Below are 20,219 nucleotides of genomic sequence, written 5' to 3' on the forward strand. Positions count from 1 at the left end.
AATGAAAATGATACTAGATACTGCTGGCGCATTAGCCGGAAAAGTCCGCTCGCATCCTTATAATTTTTCGGTAGTTCTAGATACGGATTCTACCACAGGGCTAGCTTTAATCCGCGTTCTTTTACTTGAGGTCCACCAAGGCTCAAACAGCTTCCCGCTTAATGCCTAAAAAACTATTATTTTTAATAGTAATAATAATAATAATATTTAATATGTGCCATTACGCAGTATCTGCATTTACACTTGTCATTTAACCTAACTTTCCTACATAACTATAACACAAGACAAAAACGATTATATTATATCACAGGTCATAAGAAGTTATAAACTTAACGCTTTTACCGACGAACAGAATTCCTCAAAGGTGTAAAAGGCCTTTGACAGAAGATATTTCTTTATACAGTCTTTAAATAGTTTTGCGGAGAGGCATCTAACAGGCAAAGAATTATATAATGTCTTCGCTTGGTATTCACATCCGTTCTGGGACGTTGTCAGCCGGCAGTATTGGATAGTTAAATTATCCTTATGTTGTGCGTGTGCTGTTGGACATTTCATTTGACTGTCAACGCTATCTCTTGCGTAGCACAAAGCTTGTAATATGTATACGGAGGGGAGCGTCAAAATTTGTAATTTAATGAAGACTTGCCGACAGTCTTGCCCGTATCCTAGACCAGCTACTACGCGAACTGCTCTACGTTGTAGTTTGAATATGGTGCAGGCCGATGCACTATACCCCCAGGCTAATATGCTGTAGCTTATGATACTATGTACTAAAGCATAATATGCGGACACTGTTACCTGTTGGGAAACAGTTTGACTTAATCTACGTAACACATAAATTGACTTGTTGCACTTGGCCCTTACGAAATCGCAATGTTCATGAAAGTTTAAATGAGAGTCCAGCATACACCCCAGAAACTTCGTGAACTTTACAGTCACATTAGCGTCACATTTTAATGAAAAAGTAAGTGTTATTGTTTTGTTCTCATTGAGTCCGAGTTTATTTACCGCACACCAATTTTTAATAGCTAATAATCCGTGTACCACGTTGTCATAAGCCACATGATAAGAAGAGTCTGCTGAAATTAGCGTAACATCATCTGCATACAGTATACAGCTGACGGTACTAGGAAGTATGGTCGGTAAATCGTTAATATATAATAAAAATAGCAGTGGGACCAAAATTGACCCTTGCGGGACCCCACTGGTTATTTTTAATTGTTCAGATGTCTCATTGTTGAACCGAACGCACTGCAGCCTGTTTGTTAAGTACGATGAGATTAACTTTGCATTTGCATCACTAAATTTATAAATCAATCTCAGCTTTCTAATAATAATGTTATGCACTACACAATCGAATGCTTTAGAGAAGTCTACAAAAGACACGATTGCGTACTGGCTCTTCTCGTAACTATTTAGAATCTTAGTAGTATAAGGTTGATGATCGCGTCTGAAGTGCTTTTTCCTTTTCGGAAACCGTACTGGTGGGCATGTAAGAGATAGTTGGTTTCTATAGTATTTGGTGATTTGGTCACATAGTATTTTTTCAAACACTTTTGACAGTACAGGCAGGATCGAAATTGGTCTGTAATTGTCCATGCTCTCTGTATGACCTTTCTTGAATATAGGGAGTACTAATGCTATTTTCATTAGATCCGGAAAAGTATTAGTGTTTATAATCATATTGGCAATGGTCGTCAGCGGTTTCACGAAAAGCGATATATTTCTTTTAATAAGTTTGGTATTGAAGCCAAAGATGTCCCTAGTATTGGAGTTTTAATTTATGTAGCACATCGCGCACTACCACCTGAGACACATTGTTGAAGTTGAATTCACTTATAGCAGAAGAGTCGACTCTGTTACAAATTTGGTCCACGGATGTTGTCGGATTTGTTGCTTTGCTTCCTGCACTGATGAAGTGTGAGTTAAATAGCGTCGCTGTTAATTGAGTATCTGCGTTCACCTTTTGTTGTCGAAATGATTTGATTATGTCCCAAGCTGCTTTGGACGTATTTTGTGAATTTTTGATGTACGTGTCATTTGCCTTTATTTTAGCCGCTTGTAGCTCTTTCTTATATTGGGAAGTCAGAGTCCGTTTCATTTGCAGTAATTTGTCGGAACCATATTTTGAATATAAACTATTAATCATTTGCAAATTACTCCGTATTTTTGCCAGGTTTTCGTTAAACCACTTGATTCCATTATCTTGGCGTCGCGTACTCAACTTTCTGAGTGGGTAGCTATGCATGTAGAAATGTTGTACCGCATTAAAAAAGGTGGAAAATCTGGAATGAGGACAAACGTTATTATTTAGTAGAATAGCGTCATCCCATTCCTTCATCATTGCAAAAAAGCAGCGTATACGTTAGGTCGATTTTTATTTTTAGTTTTCAGCTTGATGGATTGGCCTAAGTGGTCCGATATGCCAGATTCGACGATATCTGTTGAGTAATTTTCCAGAGAAAAATTTATAAAGATGTTATCCAGACAGTTTGTCTGTTGTAATCCCGTACTTGACGCTCTGATAGTTCAAAAACGAATACCGTATGCAAGACTTTACCCTCTCTCATGGATACGTCCCTACTCTTTTTTATTTTTGTAAAACCGCCTACTAGTCCAGGCTATATATTTTTTTCCAAAAAAAATTAGTTACCGGGCGAAAACGGGTTTTACAGGCAAGTGAAATGAATAGAAATTGGGAAAAAATAATTAAAACAGCCTAATTTTTCCGCGGATGAAATCACGGGGGTTGAAAGGGGTGGAAAGTGGTGTTTTGCAAATTTTAGACGAAAATGTTCAATGTAAAAGTTATAGAGATTAAAAAAATGAGCAACTTTTGTATCACTTATCTTAAAGTCTGGTGGGTTTTGATATATGGTTTTTATATGCATTTGATTGGGGAGGCGAAGCCGAATGGTTAACGATTAAATATGGCTGATTAGCCTAATCACACAGAAGTCGAAAGTTTTACAGGCGCCGAGTACAGAAAATCCGACGCGTCAGTGGATCTCACTCGTCCGTGGGAAACACTAAATTTTTTTAAATTAATATGCTAGAATTTCTTGTATACAAACGGCTAGTCAACACAGGTCAAAAGAGGTAGAGAAGTGGAAAGGAGGCAGAGAAGTAAAATTTCTGTGCCTGTTTTCCGCTTCTCTGCCTCTAGGAACAAAACGATACTTCACTGTTTGAATATGATCAGCGGAATGTCACATTTGACGTACGTATAAAATAGTTATTTATGCATCAAGGGCATTAAGGCGATATTTATGCCGAGGGCGACAGAGCCCGAGAGCCTCCGGCCCGAGGGATTGTAAGTCGCCAAAGGGTTAAATATTAAGTAATGCCTGAAGTGCATACAACATTTTATTTTTCATCGTTCCAAAGAATGCATTTTCAATATACAAATGTCATGTTTATTGTTTGCCCAACCTTAAAGTGCTTCATACGAATCAAGTTGCATCTTTTTTATTACATAATATAAAGACGTCAATCAATTTGACAGGCCGTTTGTGGGCATATGACAGATATAATTGACATATAATAGGCAAATGAAAAATAAAAAATCATATATAATTTATGAACATAAATATCAAGTAAACGGTTTTCTCTCTATTAAACTAAAACATAAGGCACATTGTAGAGCTTTTGACTCTGACTAATCAAAATCTGTTATAAGTGATGGTCATTACGATTCTTGTTGCGAAAGCAACTTTCTTAGTTTATAAAGTTTGTGTCGTTTTCTCTGTCGATAACCGAAGTTTTCGAGCTTTTTTTCAGATATAGAGCCGTAATTGCTCGCGCAATTGGGATTGGTATTGCTTTTGTTTTCGCCCAAGGGTTTTGATTTCGCTGAATATTTCTTTAAACTATGTTCTCATGTATACAGAGTGTAATAAAATAATTGTATGCACTTTAAAAGAATTACTATCAAACAACCGTATAAAAGAACTACAACTCGTTAAAGTTGCCATTTTTAATAGACATAAACATAATTTAAAATTGTTGTTAATGGTAATTATATGTATATGTTAGACTTTAATCCAAATATATCTCGATAACTCGATGCTAATTGTTTTTCTCCCGATAACTGCTTGATATTTGGTAATTTAAGCAAATTTCGCTGCTCCAATAGGTCCCGGTTTTAGCTGGAACACACTTCTTGATAAATCACGTAGATTGTAAATTGGATTCCATGTCTCCGCAAGAACTAGGTTACGAAATTTCTGTCTCGTGGTACTTATAACAAGACATATTACTCTTCCAATCGCATTAGCTGTCTCGGAGATGCATTAATTATTTGGATTCAACATTAATCAATAATACCTAAACATGCACGGCATGGATTAATATTTACCACTATCGAATGGGCCATTATGAATGGCGTCACGTTAAATATTATTGGCGTAAATATATCGCCTGGTTAGGTATATAGCAATTTAGCCGTACCAAAAGTAATTATTCATCAATTTTCTAATTATACCTATATACGTATACGTCTTGTATTCACGTTCGCTCTAGAATTCAAAATTGAATCCACCTGTTTTGAACAGGCAACAGCATAATGAATAGGTATACGATGTGGCGTGAATATATGGTTTATGTTACAGACAGTGTTTGCCATAAACTTAAACTGAGTTGATTAGTTTACTCTCTACACAAAGTTGAAACGTTGAAGTATGAGTCTGTTAATATCTATGTCAAAACTGAAACACATACCAACTTTTGTTCTAAATTTCAAGATTATAATACAATTTATGATAAACAACGTGTATTCACTAATCGGTACCCTAACATTGGAATTCTTTGTGCACAGGTCTTCCATTTCAGTCTATCTACCTTTAGCAGAATTTCCTTGTAAAGAATATGAAATCAAAACTTACAGATCCTCCAAATAGTTCAACTACAAAAAATGCTCATTCAGTTTCTACATGAAAGTCCCCTACAAACAACACACCACTGTAAATCCGAATTCAATAGCAGCTTTCCAATCTAGTATTGCTCACATTATGACGTTGAACCAACAAAAAAATTTCATGTATTCCTTTTTCGCGGAGTTTCTACTAGAATGTACTCTCCCTAGCTAGATTTTTTTTATTGGGAAACTTATTGTATCGAATATTCCAGAAAACCCGATAGGCATCGAGGATCCATGAAAAGTTAGTCTTCCACGATATCGAACAAAGGAAAAATGACGTGTTTATTCTAGAACATTCTCAAGCATTGTAGAACAATGGTCGTTTACTATCTACTATATAAGCAAATAGATGCGCTTGTGTTATGTTATATAGTGATAGATAATAAGTGATGTTATAAATTTATTGTTAGTTAGTTGTAAATAAATAAAACCACGTAATTAAATTTACGTTAAACCGGTGCCAAGTGTCGGGTTGTGTTTAAGTGAATAATTAGTGAAAGTTTATGCCAGTAGTAACCAGAAAGGTGAACTAACCAACATGCCGTAGAAGCTGAAATAGCACCTGGTCAACAAACCATGGAAGCTAAGTTGGAAGCTGGTTAACAATCAATGGAGGCTAAAATCGAAGCGAGTGAAGCTCAAATGATCGTGGCTAAAATAGAAGCATTTCAACAAGTGACAGGCATGATTCGAGATAAGACACAGGGTGTCCAAGATAAAATTATACAATAGAACTCAGTGAACTACGAAAACGATTTATGGTACCTATTGACTGAAGAACGCGAAAAGGGTGATGTGTCATCCATGATGCCACTTACCGCTCTAAAATCGGTCCGCCAAGAAGACCTTGAACCGTGTGAAAGTATTCCGTATTTATTTCCGTGAATGGTGGTGGCATAATATTTTAAATATCACGACCGCATTCTCCGATGTTGTCATACAGGTTGAAAATTATTATACCTACCAGTGTGATTGTAAAATTCAAGTTGGAAAAGAAGTAAGAAAGTAAGTAAGTACATCTCTTGGAAAGTTTTCTTTGGTCGTTTTTCTTTCCTTGTAATCAATGAAGATCCTAGAGCTAATCTCGGTTGTGAGAGGGCAACTTTTATTTTAATTATCATTTTTTTAACGATTTTAGTAGATTTTACTTGTCCCATTTCGTGTGTTTTATTTACTTTAGTTTCATCTATCCTCCGCGAGAAATTGATCTGCAAGTGAATTTTCACCTGGGCCAATCAACCCCATCTAGAGGATTCGCACTCACGAAGAAAACTCAATTGCAAATAACTTTTACCAAAGGAAAATATAGGTACGTTCATAGACCAAGAGATAACGACAAATTTTGTGAGATGATTAGTAAACGTCTGTCACCGCACCAATCTTCGGAATTGCCAGCTTTGTGACGTCATGGATTTGTAATGGCCGTTTTAAATACTGTAGTGCATTCAAAAAATCTTTGTAACTAGGATTATCACAGTCTTTTGTTACGGGATAATAACGAAATCGTCCCATGCTCCTTTAAGAAACACCCTTTACCAACTTCGGGACGTTAAAGGTAGACTTCTCCTAAGCGCCCAACCCGGAACTTGAATTCTATGGCACATTCTTGGCTACGCAGTGAGTCAAAGGATATTCCACTGATGGTGCTTCAAACAAACCTTTAGATTCCTCACTGACAACACCAACGCGTGGCCGTTCCAGAGTAATGTCGAGTCATGGTAGTCTTCTTGGATGTTGCTTAATAGGTTAAGAACGTCCCGTATTTATACTGTTTATTACCACATTGGCTTCGGCCGCTCTTTTTTCTGAAGCAAAACCGTCTTGGTAGCAGAAAATTAAGCTTTTACCTTAGTTCTTTTGGGCTTTTTGTCAAATTCTTGCACAAGGCTGTAAACATAACTTCAAGTCTCTCTGGGCACTTCAAAGTGTCATCGCTCTGGGCTGTCCTTCTTTAACTTGGCCGGGAATGAGTTCATTTCATCAACCAAACAGGCGTTAGTTGTTTAGCGTTTACTAGCACATGGCCAATCAAAAATCTTATATTGGTATAATATGGCTGCCATCACTCCCAAGCAATTTTCTCAGAGACTTTCATTTATGTGAGCCATGATCAGTTCCTCGCAACCCTCCGGCAGGGTGACATCATCCACAACCGTAACATGTAGCATCCCTTCTTCTTCTCTGTGAATATGAACTTCTTGATGGTCCACTGATGGAAGCACTTCCCTTCGACCCGTTCTAGTTTTCCTGGTTATTAGTCGCTGTACTGTCGGAAGTCGGGACAATTTCGTCTAATGTGTCCGTTTTTAACACAGCCTCAGCATTGCAGTTCTCGTCGTTTTGTCCATTGCTGCTCAATTAATCTTTTCACTAATTCTTCTAGATTCTCGTCATGTTTTTCTGTAGCAATAGTTTGCATTACTATACAAGATGTTTTCTTTGCAGGGCATGTGCCAGCGCCTTTTCCAATTTCTCATTTTACGTAGGTAATCTTCAAAGCTTGTTGCGTTTCCACATCGCAAACACAATCAATAAACATCTGCATCGCCAGCTGCTCTATAAAGCTTTCTGGAGCCGTAGGATACGCCAATCTTGTCTACTTGGCTATATCGGTCTCGAGTTATTGCAGTTTCGCCCGATTTTTGTGTTCGATTCTTTAATTGTGCGTAATAATCGTATGCCAAACATCCAACGCGTCTCCACGCAACGCAACTATCAAGAAAGTTGCTTCTCTTCTACTGTCCATCTATTTGTGGCGACCACGGTGATTTAATACTTCTTAGCATTTTATCGTGCTGACATCTTTCTTTGACCCTCGTTATATGTTAATCAATGCTTTGACTGAATGAAATTGTAACTTTGGTGCTATTGGTGGACAATGATCAGTAATTTGGTCTGTAATAATAAAATATGTAGCAATCAAATTTTTATTTGTACATTTGAGGAAAGTGTGGTCTATGAATGATTGTGTATCACCAGATATTCTTGTATTGTAGTACAGTAATAATTAAGTTACCTATCCAAGTTTAATGTTAAGTAAACGAAAATGATATTTATTATAATAACTTTGAACAGAATATAAAATGAAGTCGATGTAAGATGGATTATTGTTATAAATAAACTTAATATTAATTTTAAGATCGATGGACTTTATTTTTTAAAGAAATAGGACTCCTTAATAAAATCTAAAAAACTTTGAACTTACCTTGTACCTTACCTCCGTACTGTCAACTGGCAAGTACTAACGTTTTTTTTCTCCTTACTGCGCTATAATTACGGCAAGTAAAATTTATAAATATGTACCTAACTTAGAAACGACCTAATGCTAAAATACAGATGGTTATAATGAATCATGGACGAATAATTAACACCTGGATTGATAAGAGATAAGCCCAGGGTCAGCAACAACAACAACCACAAGGGCTGATTTATAAATAAATAGATTAACATTTCAGAATTACGACAATTAAGAAATCAGATTAATTCTTACCCTGTTAGTCGACCTCTTTGCCCTATGAGCTTTAAATCCCACCATGTAGTGGCTAATTATTATAATTATCTAACTAATATGCACTAAATCACTATGATCAGTGTTTCTAAATTAATTAGCTGTGATATAAAATGCAGATAAATCTGGCCTAATATTTGCCTTTTAATTGCTGGTACCGCAAATCACGTTGCTTTGCTGTTAGGAAAGTACAGGTGTAAGTGAACGAGTTATCAGTGTACGCTAAATCTTTGATTATAAAAATAGGTTTATATTCAAAGGCTAAATACATTTCAATTATTCTCAAAAATTTGATTTCTAAACTCCTAAGTGTATGCAACCTTACCTCATCCTTTTCAAACCCAACCGTTATACACCTAATAAATTGACGCACTCACTGCAAGCTATCTAAGTTCTGCTGCCTTCACAATGAAAATCTCGCAATTGTCTCTTTCTCGCTCGGCGAGAAAAATCATCACGCGCAATTCAGCACATCTCCTATCACCACATAGGTAACAAATCTCCCTATTAGTCCAGTCAAATTACGGTTTGGGCTGGATGTTGTCACTTCACTCAACGACACCAAGCGCATCCTATGTAAAAAAATACGCTGAATCCGAAAATCCTAGTCCCCCTGGGCGGAAACGCCCGGAACATATTGTTATAACCAAAAAACGAAGAAAAAAGGGGAAAATGTCGTGTTTTTGACTTCGAATATCTCGTTAACTATTTCTCCGAGGGAAAAAATGAATAGAAATGAACTTGTTTAGAATAAAGTTTTCTATAAGATACAGTTGGTCCGGAACGCTCATTTTCAACTGTTATTGTTATTTATGGAAAAATGTAAAAAAGTAATCTCGAAAATTAACACTTTGTTATTACTAAGTAAAATTCATCCGATCTTTTTGAAAATCCGTATTTAGTAACTTCTTTTGATAACAAAACAATATGACAAACCAGATCACCGTAGGTTTCATACTCATTGATTAATTAAATAAACAAGTAGAAAAAGAGATACTTTGTCTTTCAAACTGGGGGACTACAAGATCGTTCCCAATTTTTTTATACATAGTGGAACCGTAAGACAATCTTTTCCAATAATTGTTCCGATCATTTTTGCAAATCAATGGACAGTGGAATTTTTTTAGTTAACTAACAAATCGAATAGCTTCCGAGATTTAACAAGAAAAGTAACTCTATAATCGGCCCTTGGCACTCGGATTAATAAAAATCATTCATTTTGGTGAAATAGAAGCATGAAAAAAGTTCACGCTGTAACTGTAAAGAATCGATCGGTGCGACCCGATTTGCAAAATCATTGTTGGTTGTTTCGAAAACTGGCTTCAAAGTCAAAAGCTGATTTCTCGTGAACTGTTAATCGGATTTGGACGTTTTTTTTTAATGTACGGTTTATCGAGAGTTTTACATTCGCCTATTATAGAGTTATATTATTTTGTTATATTTCGGGAGTTATTCCATTTGTTAACTAAGAAAATTCTTCGGATTTTGAAAAAAAATTGCACAGTCCGTCGATTTGCAGGAATCATCGGGACAATTATTGGAAAAGATTGCTTTAGGGCTATAATATGTATAAAAAAATTGAGAACACTCTTGTACTCCCCCAGTTTGAAAGACAAAGTATCTCTTTTTCTACTTGTTTATTTAATTAATCAATGAGTATGAAACCTACGGTGATCTGGTTTGTCATATTGTTTTGTTATCAAAAGAAGTTACTAAATACGGATTTTCAAAAAGATCGGTTGAATTTTACTTAGTAATAACAAAGTGTTAATTTTCGAGATTACTTTTATACATTTTTCCATAAATAACAATAACAGTTGAAAATGAGCGTTCCGGAGCAATTGTATCTTATAGAAAATTTTATTCTAAACAAGTTCGTCTCTATTCATTTTTCCCTCAGAGCAATAGTTACCGAGATATTGGCAGTCAAATGTGAAAAAACACGACATTTTCCCATTTTTTCTACGTTTTTTGTTTATGACAATATGTTCCGGGCGTGTGCGGCCGGGGGGAATATGATTTTCCGATTCAGCGGATTTTTTTTACATAGAATACGTTTGATTGTTTCGTTCAGTGAAATGACAACATCCAGTTTATACTACATTGAGAGCTAATTTGACTGGACTATATCCAAATTTAGGAGGCGTAATTTGGCAACTGCAGGATAATGCGCGTTGTATGCGACCTTTCGGATTTAATAATATATTATGTAAATATTCCCACAATTATAAAAACAATAAGGTGTTTCTTTTTTGCAGGGATCCATGCAAGTGGCCAAGGTACTGCCGTACGTCACCAAGGAGAGATTATGGAGCTGCACCCACATCAGTGATAACTCATCACGTCTTAAGCCAATTTTGTAAAAAAAGGGTGACTTCCCAACTGTTGTAGTTATTTTATACCTACCTTTATTGTAACTTTTTAGAAACTCTCTTAAGTAACCATGACAGAATATAAATTTATTTAAAAGAGAAAATAAATAATTTCAATACAAATTGAATTGTTGAATCTAGTTTGTTACGTATTTTATATAATGCTGATCTGTATAAAAATAGTCCTTTCAAATATATATTTAAAAAGAAAACTCGTCTAAAAGCTAAATTTACAGGCGATAAATTGTACTATGGAGTATTTAATACACTATATTATTAACTAAGGTATAATTTAATTTGAGCATGATTTACTCTCAGTTTTCAATATGTACACGATTACTTCCTAAATAAATATGGCATACAGATTTGTGGGTCAGGCAGTCGATTTACGTCGGCTTTTTCTCAATGGCACTGGCAGTCGTAGTAGCGCCGCTAACAACCTAAAATAATTAAGCATTATGAGGTTAGCATTTCGTGGGAACTATTGTACTAAACAATACAACAATCAATAAAGGTATTCCTTTTAAATCTGCAATCTTCATGTGAAAAGAAAAGTGGTTGTTACACTTACTTTCGAGTGTCCGCTTAACGTAACGACAGTGGAATTTGGAGCGTCTGTTACCGAAGTCAAGTCCATTTGACCGAACAACGGATGACCGGTCGATTTCGGTTCATCGGTCGTCGTGGTCATCAGTTTGTTTACTACAATATAATGGATGAGATTTATCTGTGTAGTTTTAGTAGCTACTTACTAAGGTGAGGCCATTCGCTGTAAACTACCTTCAATCCATCCTTATCAATTCTAGTCCGGTTTTTGTCACCTCCATTAATCACGACGGAGAACTTCGAACTTAAACCTAGATTTGGCGATTTAGTAAATGGGAAGAGTTTCTCGTTGATTTCCTTTGGTATCAGAAATTTCCACGGCTGTGGCGTTACGACGTAAATCTTTTCTTTGGTTAAAGGCGAAATTGACAATTGCAGTTGTTCCCAATTCGGTAACGTGGACAGAACCGGCACCATTGACGCTATATTTGTGCTTCCTTCAGTCGTAGATGAGCCGGTCAGTATCAAATTGGTATCAATGTCTTTGTTTGCCTCTGTCGTGCTTGTGGATTCCGTAAAGTTTCCACTTGTGTTCTGTGTAACTCCGTATGCGTGGGTTGTTAAATATTCAGATGGTATTTTCTTTGAAGGAATCAATTTCCCACTTGTACTGCTGAAACCACTCACTATAGTGTTTGAAAACTCCTGCTCCGTCCAACCGTCGATACTTTTTTGTAGCTTCACCGGATCTCCACTCGTTACCAATTCGCGAATATTCAAAACGGACTCTGTAGGTCTCTGAGCAGTTACAAATATCTGCCCGGACGCTTCCGGCGAATGGTCCAATGCGAAATGGCTCCACACCGGTGCTCGATCTGCGGCCGGAGGTTGAGTGTAAATCGGCAGTACACCGGACGCCTCTCCCTTCGGGTCATTCATACGATACGGTATAATTATCTGCACGTGCTTCGGCTTCTTGGTTGTCGCCCAAGAGGGTTGCTTGAGTGGGGGCGGCACCATAACAGTCGATAAGTCGGATATGTTAGGTATCCAGTCAGCGAAATTTAAGACGGGCTTGTTTGCATACCCTGACAGCGTCGGTTTTCCCGTAGATGGGGTTTGTGGTAAAAATAAGTTGAACTGTGGATGTGCAGTTGAGGAAGAATGTACTTGACTGAAATCTCTTCCATCATAAGAGATAACAGGTGGCTCGTGCTTCTCCAAACTCCAGGGTTTGAACGTTTGCGGAGTAGGTACCACACGTGCAGTATTATCAACGGTATGTAGTGAACCGTCATACTGACTGTGACCCGTAGGAACCGGCAGGTTCAATGATTGCACAGGTTCCTGTAGCTCGTAGGCGGGGTTTGGTTCGTGCACTAAATTGTAATAGGTTGCATTCTGCGCCGTGGCGGCCGCTTGTGTGTCTATCGGTCGTTGGCTCGTTTGCACTTGGTCTACACCGTAGCTAACAACATTTTCTTCGACTTTGGGCACATCATTACTGGTGGCGTGTACTTCGACAATAGGGGACTGTATTACCTTAATGGGATGCTCGATTGTCGAGATGAAATCTGCAACACGAATGCTCGGAATGAGTTGCACGCTGTTGACCGACTCCTGATTGCTGTGTCGGAAATTTGTTTGGGAAAGCGCGTCTAGGTGTGGTAATTGTAAGGGGATGTCGTAATTGGTGAGTATCGGAGCGTAGCTTTTGAACACTTCCGGTTCTACGCTCGGTGGTCTGAAATCAAAGGAGAACCCGGGCATGTGCTCGAACGGATAAGGCGGTGGATCTGATGCTTTTACGAAGTTTAGAGGAATCGGAGGTCCATGCTGATGTTGTAACGCTGGGCGTAAAGGCTTCGATTTTCCTTGCACAAATTTGTTGTTCTTTGAAGGTTTATTTACATTAGTGTATTTATACGGTGGAGATTTTCCGGTTGGGGGAGGTATGAAGAATGTGGGAGGTATGTAGTTAGGAGGTGGTCTGAAATTCTGATTTTTGTTCGAATAATGCCCCTGTTGATCGTTGGGAACACCGTATCGCGTTGGTGGTGGTCCATACTGATGCGTGGGTGCAGGAGGACCATAGTGATTTGTAGGAGCGTGAGGCGCACCATACTGGTTACTCGGTGGGCCATATTGAGGGTTAATTTGGTGAGCAGAGGGTGGCGGCAGGCCGTACTGTTGGTTGGGTATTTGCGGCGGTCCATACTGCTTTGTTGGAGGGGGCGGTACGCCGTATTGATGACTTGGTGGTCCATACTGTTGCGAGGGTGGACCATATTGAAACGAAGGCGTCTGCTGCTGATGGGGATGTACGAATCCAATTACCGTATCGAGCCCATGCCTCGAAGCAATAGGCACCCACGGCTCCTGATTGCAAGGATTGCATATCTGCTGTGGTTTGGGAGGAGGTAAATACTGCAGCGAATGCTGTCTACTGGATTCGAGTGGAATCGGATCAGGAGAAGGTGAATCAGAGGATCCTCCAAAAGGAAAAATCCAGCTCGCAATCTTTGACATTAGCGATGGTTCATCATGTGATGAGTGTTCTATCGATTGTTGCACATCTATTCTCGATTGGGCACTGCTCGAAGAATTACTATCGGCTCTCACCCTCACAATAAGACTCAGGAGTACGACGGAAATTATCTAAAAAAGAAAACAATGTCAATGCAAATAACAAAGAAAACTACGAATGCAATATCACTGACCACTTTCATTTCCCTGAAAATCCGCGCGTGACCCTAACACCTGAGACGAACAACCTCGACCTTAATTCTATGTAGGTAAAGTTCGTATTTATGTGTTTGCATACTAAATTTAAGCACGAATTAGAAATTTTTATTTTCGTTTGTAATTTACCATCTCAAATAGGCCTCAATTATAGTATCGAAAGTGAATAATATCTTACACACATTTTAGTAAATTAATAGCTTTTTTTAGTTAAATGGAAAACAACCTGGAAGTAAGTTACTTAGTCAATAATCAGATGAAGTCATTTTAAAAGGTTTCAATCTACTTAGCATCATTTTTGCACATTAATGACCTCATTTTTAACAACCTTTGCACTTTGATGCACAAAAACATTTCGAATTACTTCCTTGCACGTACTTCCGCAAACAAATTGTCTGGAACGATCCGCTTAATTCTTTTAGGGAAATCTGTTATTTATAAATTATTTGCATAAGTAATTCTTTATGTGAGGTTTACAGTGTGATGAGGCCGATTTGAAAATGAATCTTATTACATACGACTAAATCATGCCTAAAACGCAACACGTGTTGGTTTATTATAACCGTGTAACTAATCGAAGATTTTACAACCCAAATTTCTCTTGTGCGGCTAGAGAGCCATCACGTTTAGTGACCCCATATCACTTACTACAAACGTTTAATCACTAATTTAATTTTAGAATGGGAGATGGTTTGGTTTGGTCGTTTTGGTAATTTTTGGATTAATTATTCGATTAGGTACGAAGTTCTAATTCGTTGATTGGCTGAAACAGTTTTGATCCGGATTAGATAACGGACTGCCTTTCGCGCCAAGATCTACCATATTCAGGAACATATTGAAAGCAACGACCTAATTTTACTATTTGCATATGTATACAATTCCATTTCGTTTACACAACCCCACTTCCAGAAAATAAGCGCAATGGAACAACGAAAGGTCGGTAATAGTTTTGCTAAGCAGTACCCACTAATGCTTCTGTGAAGTACCTAAATTAACAAATTTTTGGATCAGTTGTTGAATACTCAAAAATATTGATCTTTGGGTACGCACAGAGGGACATATACTTAAATTGTACCTTCCGCTTTGAAATAAAATGTTGAGTAAATGAACTCATAAGGCTCATAATACAAACTTTACTATGATTGACTTACTGAAGACACACAATGTATTGGAAAATCGGCCCTCTAAATTTCGACACCCTATGCCTATAGCATCTCTAGCCCTTAAATCTCCCAAAATTTTTGAACCTATAAAATTCGAATCCAAATTTAGAGCTACCGTTACAACTAATACTGTGCAAAAAAGAACCTTAGGATGCTTAAATCAGATTTCACTTTTTCAACTTCTTTTAAGGTTATGGTCGTAATTAATCAAGACACTGTGACAAATTTTTGAATAAATCTGTAGGAAACCTTCGTAAACATTAACGTTTGTTATAACCCCCTTCCCACCATGGTGGTTATTATGTGGTAATAGTATTACGATGCAAGGGTAAGTATTTGTAAGTCATATTATGGAAAGCGGCTGTAGATCTACGCCCGGTTTCTTCCATGAAAGCAGATTTGCCCATTGTTCACAGCGCAGGATATCTGTCAGACCATTGAATAAAAACACTATAAGAAGCCTAACGCTTATGGAAGAAAGCGCGACATATCCCCTTGTACCCGCATTGGTTTGGACCCCGAACTCTCTTTGAGGTAAATAGGGGGAAAGCAAATTTTCATTCTTCTCAGTTCAAGAATCGACACTATCGACAGTGTTCCCATTATATTCTCAGTTCAATCTCTGTCGCGCTTTATTTCCACGGGGTTATGCTTCTTATAGTGTTTTTATTCAATGGTCAGACGCATGTCTAACCTTTATCTAAGACAAGAGAAACGTCCGTATTAGTATGGAATGTGCTATCAAACATTCTAGACCTAAACTAACTGCTTCCTTTGAAATAAGGGATTATAGTAATTGATGTATTTTCGGGTCCGTTAACTTGGCCTCCCCACTGAGAGATTTGATAGTCGTATTATTTTAAAATGAATGCGCTCGTTATGCGCTCATATGCGCTACCGATAATAACTCTTGTGCCATTATCGTTTTTTAGAAATCCGAAAAAACATTGGGGGGGGGGCAGTGAACGTAGCGCCCCCCCCCAGTACGTATTTTGTCGCTTGTAACTAGGTCACCTGATACGTTTGGTTGCGCCACTTGATTTAAAGCTAGCGCCATTACGATTAAGCCGTGACAAATTTTCAAAAAGCGAGGGGGGGGGGCAACTTAACGTTTTTAAAAGTTACTTTTTTTTAACATCTTTTCATACGACATTCTCAGGTATGCGCTGAAATGCGCCGTAAAAAGATATCTTTGCGCCATTTTTGTTTTTTGGTTATCCTTAAATATATTTGGGAGGGGCCAAGTGAACGGAACCCCCCATAACGCATTTTACTACCGGTATTTGTGCCACTCGATACATCTGGTTATGCGCTCAATTGCCTACTACTGCCTACAACGCTATAATTAATTATGAAAATTTTACAATATCCCTTTCTAATAAAACTCATGCAATCACAATAGGTACCCTTAGAATCGAATTATAATACAATAAGTTGCATTCCATCGAGGTGCGAAATTATTAAACATTTTTGGGTTGAAACTGAAGAGGAGTGCGTTATTAATTAATTTTGACAAATTAAATAGGGAAGAATCTGATACAATCCAGAAAATATGCGCGAAATACGCCGACGTGTTTATTCTAGAAAATGATAAAGTTACCGTTACTAATGTGGCTAAAGCGGAAATTAACTTAAAACCTGAGGCACGTCCAACTTACATTAAACCATATCGATTACCAAACTCTCAAAAACACGAAGTTAACAAACAAATCGACCAATTGCTTAAGGATGGGATCATTGAAGAAAGTAAATCGGCTTGGTCATCACCCATTCTAATAGTTCCCAAAAATTCAGGTAATAATGAAGTCCAAAAATGGCGAATAGTCGTAGATTATCGTCAATTAACAAAAATATTGAAGATGACAAGTTTCCACTTCCGAATATTACAGACATTTACGATGCACTAGGAGGTGCTACGTATTTTTCACATTTAGATCTCACGCAAGGGTTTTATCAGGTAGAATTAGAGCCAACATCTAGAAAATATACAGCATTTTCCACTGCTAAAGGTCAATTCCAAATGAAACGTTTACCGATGGGATTAAAAATTAGTCGAAATTCATTTTCACAAATCAATATGTAATATTCTTATTCCATTACAACTTGAATTAAAGCTAGCGCCATTGCGGTTAAGCCATAAAAATTTTTTTAAAAGTGGGGGGGGGCTAACTTAACGTTTTCAAAAGTTGCGTTTTTTAACATATGTTTCTACTACATCGTACCTTTCATCACGCGCTAAAATGCACCGTAAACAAAAATCTTTGCGCCATTATAGTGTTTCAGAAACACTATACAGGGTGTTTTTTGGGAGCTTTAGTTAAATGTTTCTGGGAAAGTAAAATAGGTAGTTTTTTAAAAATTTGTACTTAGGAGTTACTCCGAAGGCCGAATCGATGTAAAATATTTTCAAAATGGACGCACTTCCGGAAATACCGGAAGTGGTTAGTAACTTCGTTATTTTAAATGGCAACCCCTATTTTTTATTACATTTTTGGACTCTGCGTGATATTTCAGTTCTTTTGATATCAACATATCGATATCTACCATTTATGGTTTTTAAGTTATTTTGATTTTAAGAAAAGAAATGGCGGATGCAGATGGTAATATGGCAGATGGTAAGTTGATAATTGATTACTTGAAAACGGTTGTAGTCATAGCAACCCATTTTTATCAGTGCATAGAGAATGAACAGGGCTTTCATTTAGTGTACTTAAAAAAAATTAAGTTCGGACAACCGCACCTATGGAGATCCAAAGTTATGAAACTTCAAAGACTAAAAACTCAGGTTTTTTTTAATTGAATGACCATTTTCTTACTATTACTACTATTAACAGACGATCAAATCTAATAACACTAACATCCATCGTCTTAATAGTATCTTCGACTTCTCCGCATTCCCATTAGCATTACTTTTACTTTTACTCGAGGTGTGTACATACAATTTCATTTAAATGTCTTAACAAATACAAAAATTAGATTGCGCATGCACAATATTATATTTTCATCTTCAAAATTGTTTGAGGTTTAATAAATATTTACTGACACAGAAAACCGGGCATTTATATGTTCTTTGTAGCAAGAATTTATTATAAAAGATACCATTCTTTGAAGGTTCGAGCAGTTTTTGGGCTGTAACTGTTTGGCCCGTTAGTCTAAAAAACAATAGCGACCTTTCTTATGTCCTTAAGAACATTTGTACCAATTTTCAAAGCGACATTGCGGCATAATGCATCAACTCCAAACCAAGTAAGTTAATACCTATGAGTTGTTGGCGATTATTGCAAACCGAGTTAAAATTGCACAATTAGAACATAACTTCACCGCATACCCATATACATATATACTGTACTCATTATAAGAAGGTAGGGTGGCGCTGTGTTTAAAGATCGACACACACAGGAAAAATATAAAACGGCACAAAATTTGGAAAATATAATTATAAATCAAACGATATCACGTTTGGATTTTTCAAATTGACAGCTAATGACAGTGCGACAGTTTAGTTCGTAATTGAAACTTCTAACAGACAGAATTCGTCACTCGTTTTATTTTTCAGGGTAATAGTGACGTGTTTTAACCAATCACAGTGAAGGTTACACTGTCCCTATGCTTTCTACCGCTACCTTCTTAAAATGAATAGCGTTATAGTTCTATAGGTAATAAAAAGGGTTCTCAAAAACTATAATGCGGAAAGATTTATGTTTACGGCTCATTTTAGCGGATGATGATGAAAGGTACGATGTAGTAGAAAAATATGTTAAAAAACGTAACTTTTGAAAACGCTAAGTTAGACCCTCTACTTTTTAAAAAATTTTTATGGCTTAACCGTAATGGCGCTAGGTTTAATTCAAGTGGCGCAATTGAGCGCATAACCAGATGTATCGAGTGGCACAAATACCGGTAGCAAAATGCGTTATGGGGGGTTCCGTTCACTTTGCCCCCCAAATGTTTTTTCGGATTTCTAAAAAACGATAATGGCGCAAGACATCGAGCTACGAGCATGAAATTGATAACTGCTAGAGGGTACCTTAATCGAGCATTTTCAACAAAAAAAATTGCGGAAGAATACCGAAATTTTCCACAATCTTAATATCAGTTTATTTCGTCAAAGGTGAGGATTATTTTTATGTTAGTAAGAGTGTCCCGAGTACTTCACAGTTTACTTCAAGTTCTTAAAAGGTTATGTTACCAACACAAGACGGTCGATACAGAAAATACGGCCCACGGAAATGCGAGAGGTGCCTTTCCCCTCTCGTTTGTACAAGGCGGTAGGGCTAATTGGCGGTTCATACGGAAAAAGCATTCGAGACAGAAAAGGCGGTCCACAGAAGATGCGATAGGGGCCCTTCCCGTTTCGGAAGGAAGGCGTTCGAAAAAAAAGACGTTCTCCTTCTCTAAATCGCTCGTGTAGACTCTGTTAGCACTCGCAAAAGTGGTTTTATTAATGTGTATCCACATAGAAGTGTCGCTTATTTTGCGTATAAGTCGAAGTAATCCTAAAAATGTATTGTGTATTATACCTATTATACTACTTTTATTACATTAACTGTTAGTACACACGTTAAACCCATCATATTTCAATTTAGGAGACGACAATTAAATTAAATTAAGGCATCGCTTCTGAAAATTTTTCAGTTTTCCCAACTTGAGAATAATAAACCGTTATGAATTTGTAGGAATTATGAAATAGCATAACCTCACATTTCGACGAAAGTAAGTGATCTTTTTATTAAAATTGTGGAAAATTTAGGGATTCTCCCGCAATTTTTTGTTGTTGCAAACGCTTAAGTAATGTACCCTCTAACCATTTTAATCAATTTCATGATCGTACCTCGGGGTCCGTATAACGCTATACACCCTTTGGATTGGTGGAGCACATCGGAAATAGAAGAGTTCGCGAGACGCCGATCAACACAGCCTCCGGAGGAACCGCAAGCAACCTACCCAGGTGTCATTTCTGCTCAGGGCGA

The 20,219-nt window shown here is 37.3% G+C and overlaps 2 protein-coding genes across 3 annotated transcripts in view; one reads left to right on the top strand and one right to left on the bottom strand.

The window, feature by feature from the left end:
* Positions 1-11,010, top strand: part of LOC116168849 (kielin/chordin-like protein) — a 52,293-nt gene extending 41,283 nt beyond the window's left edge. The window contains exon 4 of the mRNA XM_031484839.1: positions 10,685-11,010. Coding sequence (XP_031340699.1) covers positions 10,685-10,789 — 105 coding nt within the window. The 3' untranslated portion in view covers positions 10,790-11,010. The remainder of the gene's footprint in view (positions 1-10,684) is intronic.
* Positions 11,011-11,097: 87 nt separating this feature from the next.
* The window catches only part of LOC116168848, a 32,921-nt gene continuing 23,799 nt past the window's right edge, over positions 11,098-20,219 (bottom strand). For both annotated transcript variants that reach the window (XM_031484837.1, XM_031484838.1), the window contains 3 exons: positions 11,551-14,002; positions 11,370-11,500; positions 11,098-11,238 (listed from right to left, as the gene is read on the bottom strand). In XM_031484837.1, coding sequence (XP_031340697.1) covers positions 11,185-11,238; positions 11,370-11,500; positions 11,551-14,002 — 2,637 coding nt within the window. In that variant the 3' untranslated portion in view covers positions 11,098-11,184. The remainder of the gene's footprint in view (positions 11,239-11,369; positions 11,501-11,550; positions 14,003-20,219) is intronic.

This window comes from Photinus pyralis, unplaced genomic scaffold (assembly GCF_008802855.1).
Source record: "Photinus pyralis isolate 1611_PpyrPB1 unplaced genomic scaffold, Ppyr1.3 Ppyr1.4_LG4, whole genome shotgun sequence".
Taxonomy (NCBI): domain Eukaryota; kingdom Metazoa; phylum Arthropoda; class Insecta; order Coleoptera; family Lampyridae; genus Photinus; species Photinus pyralis.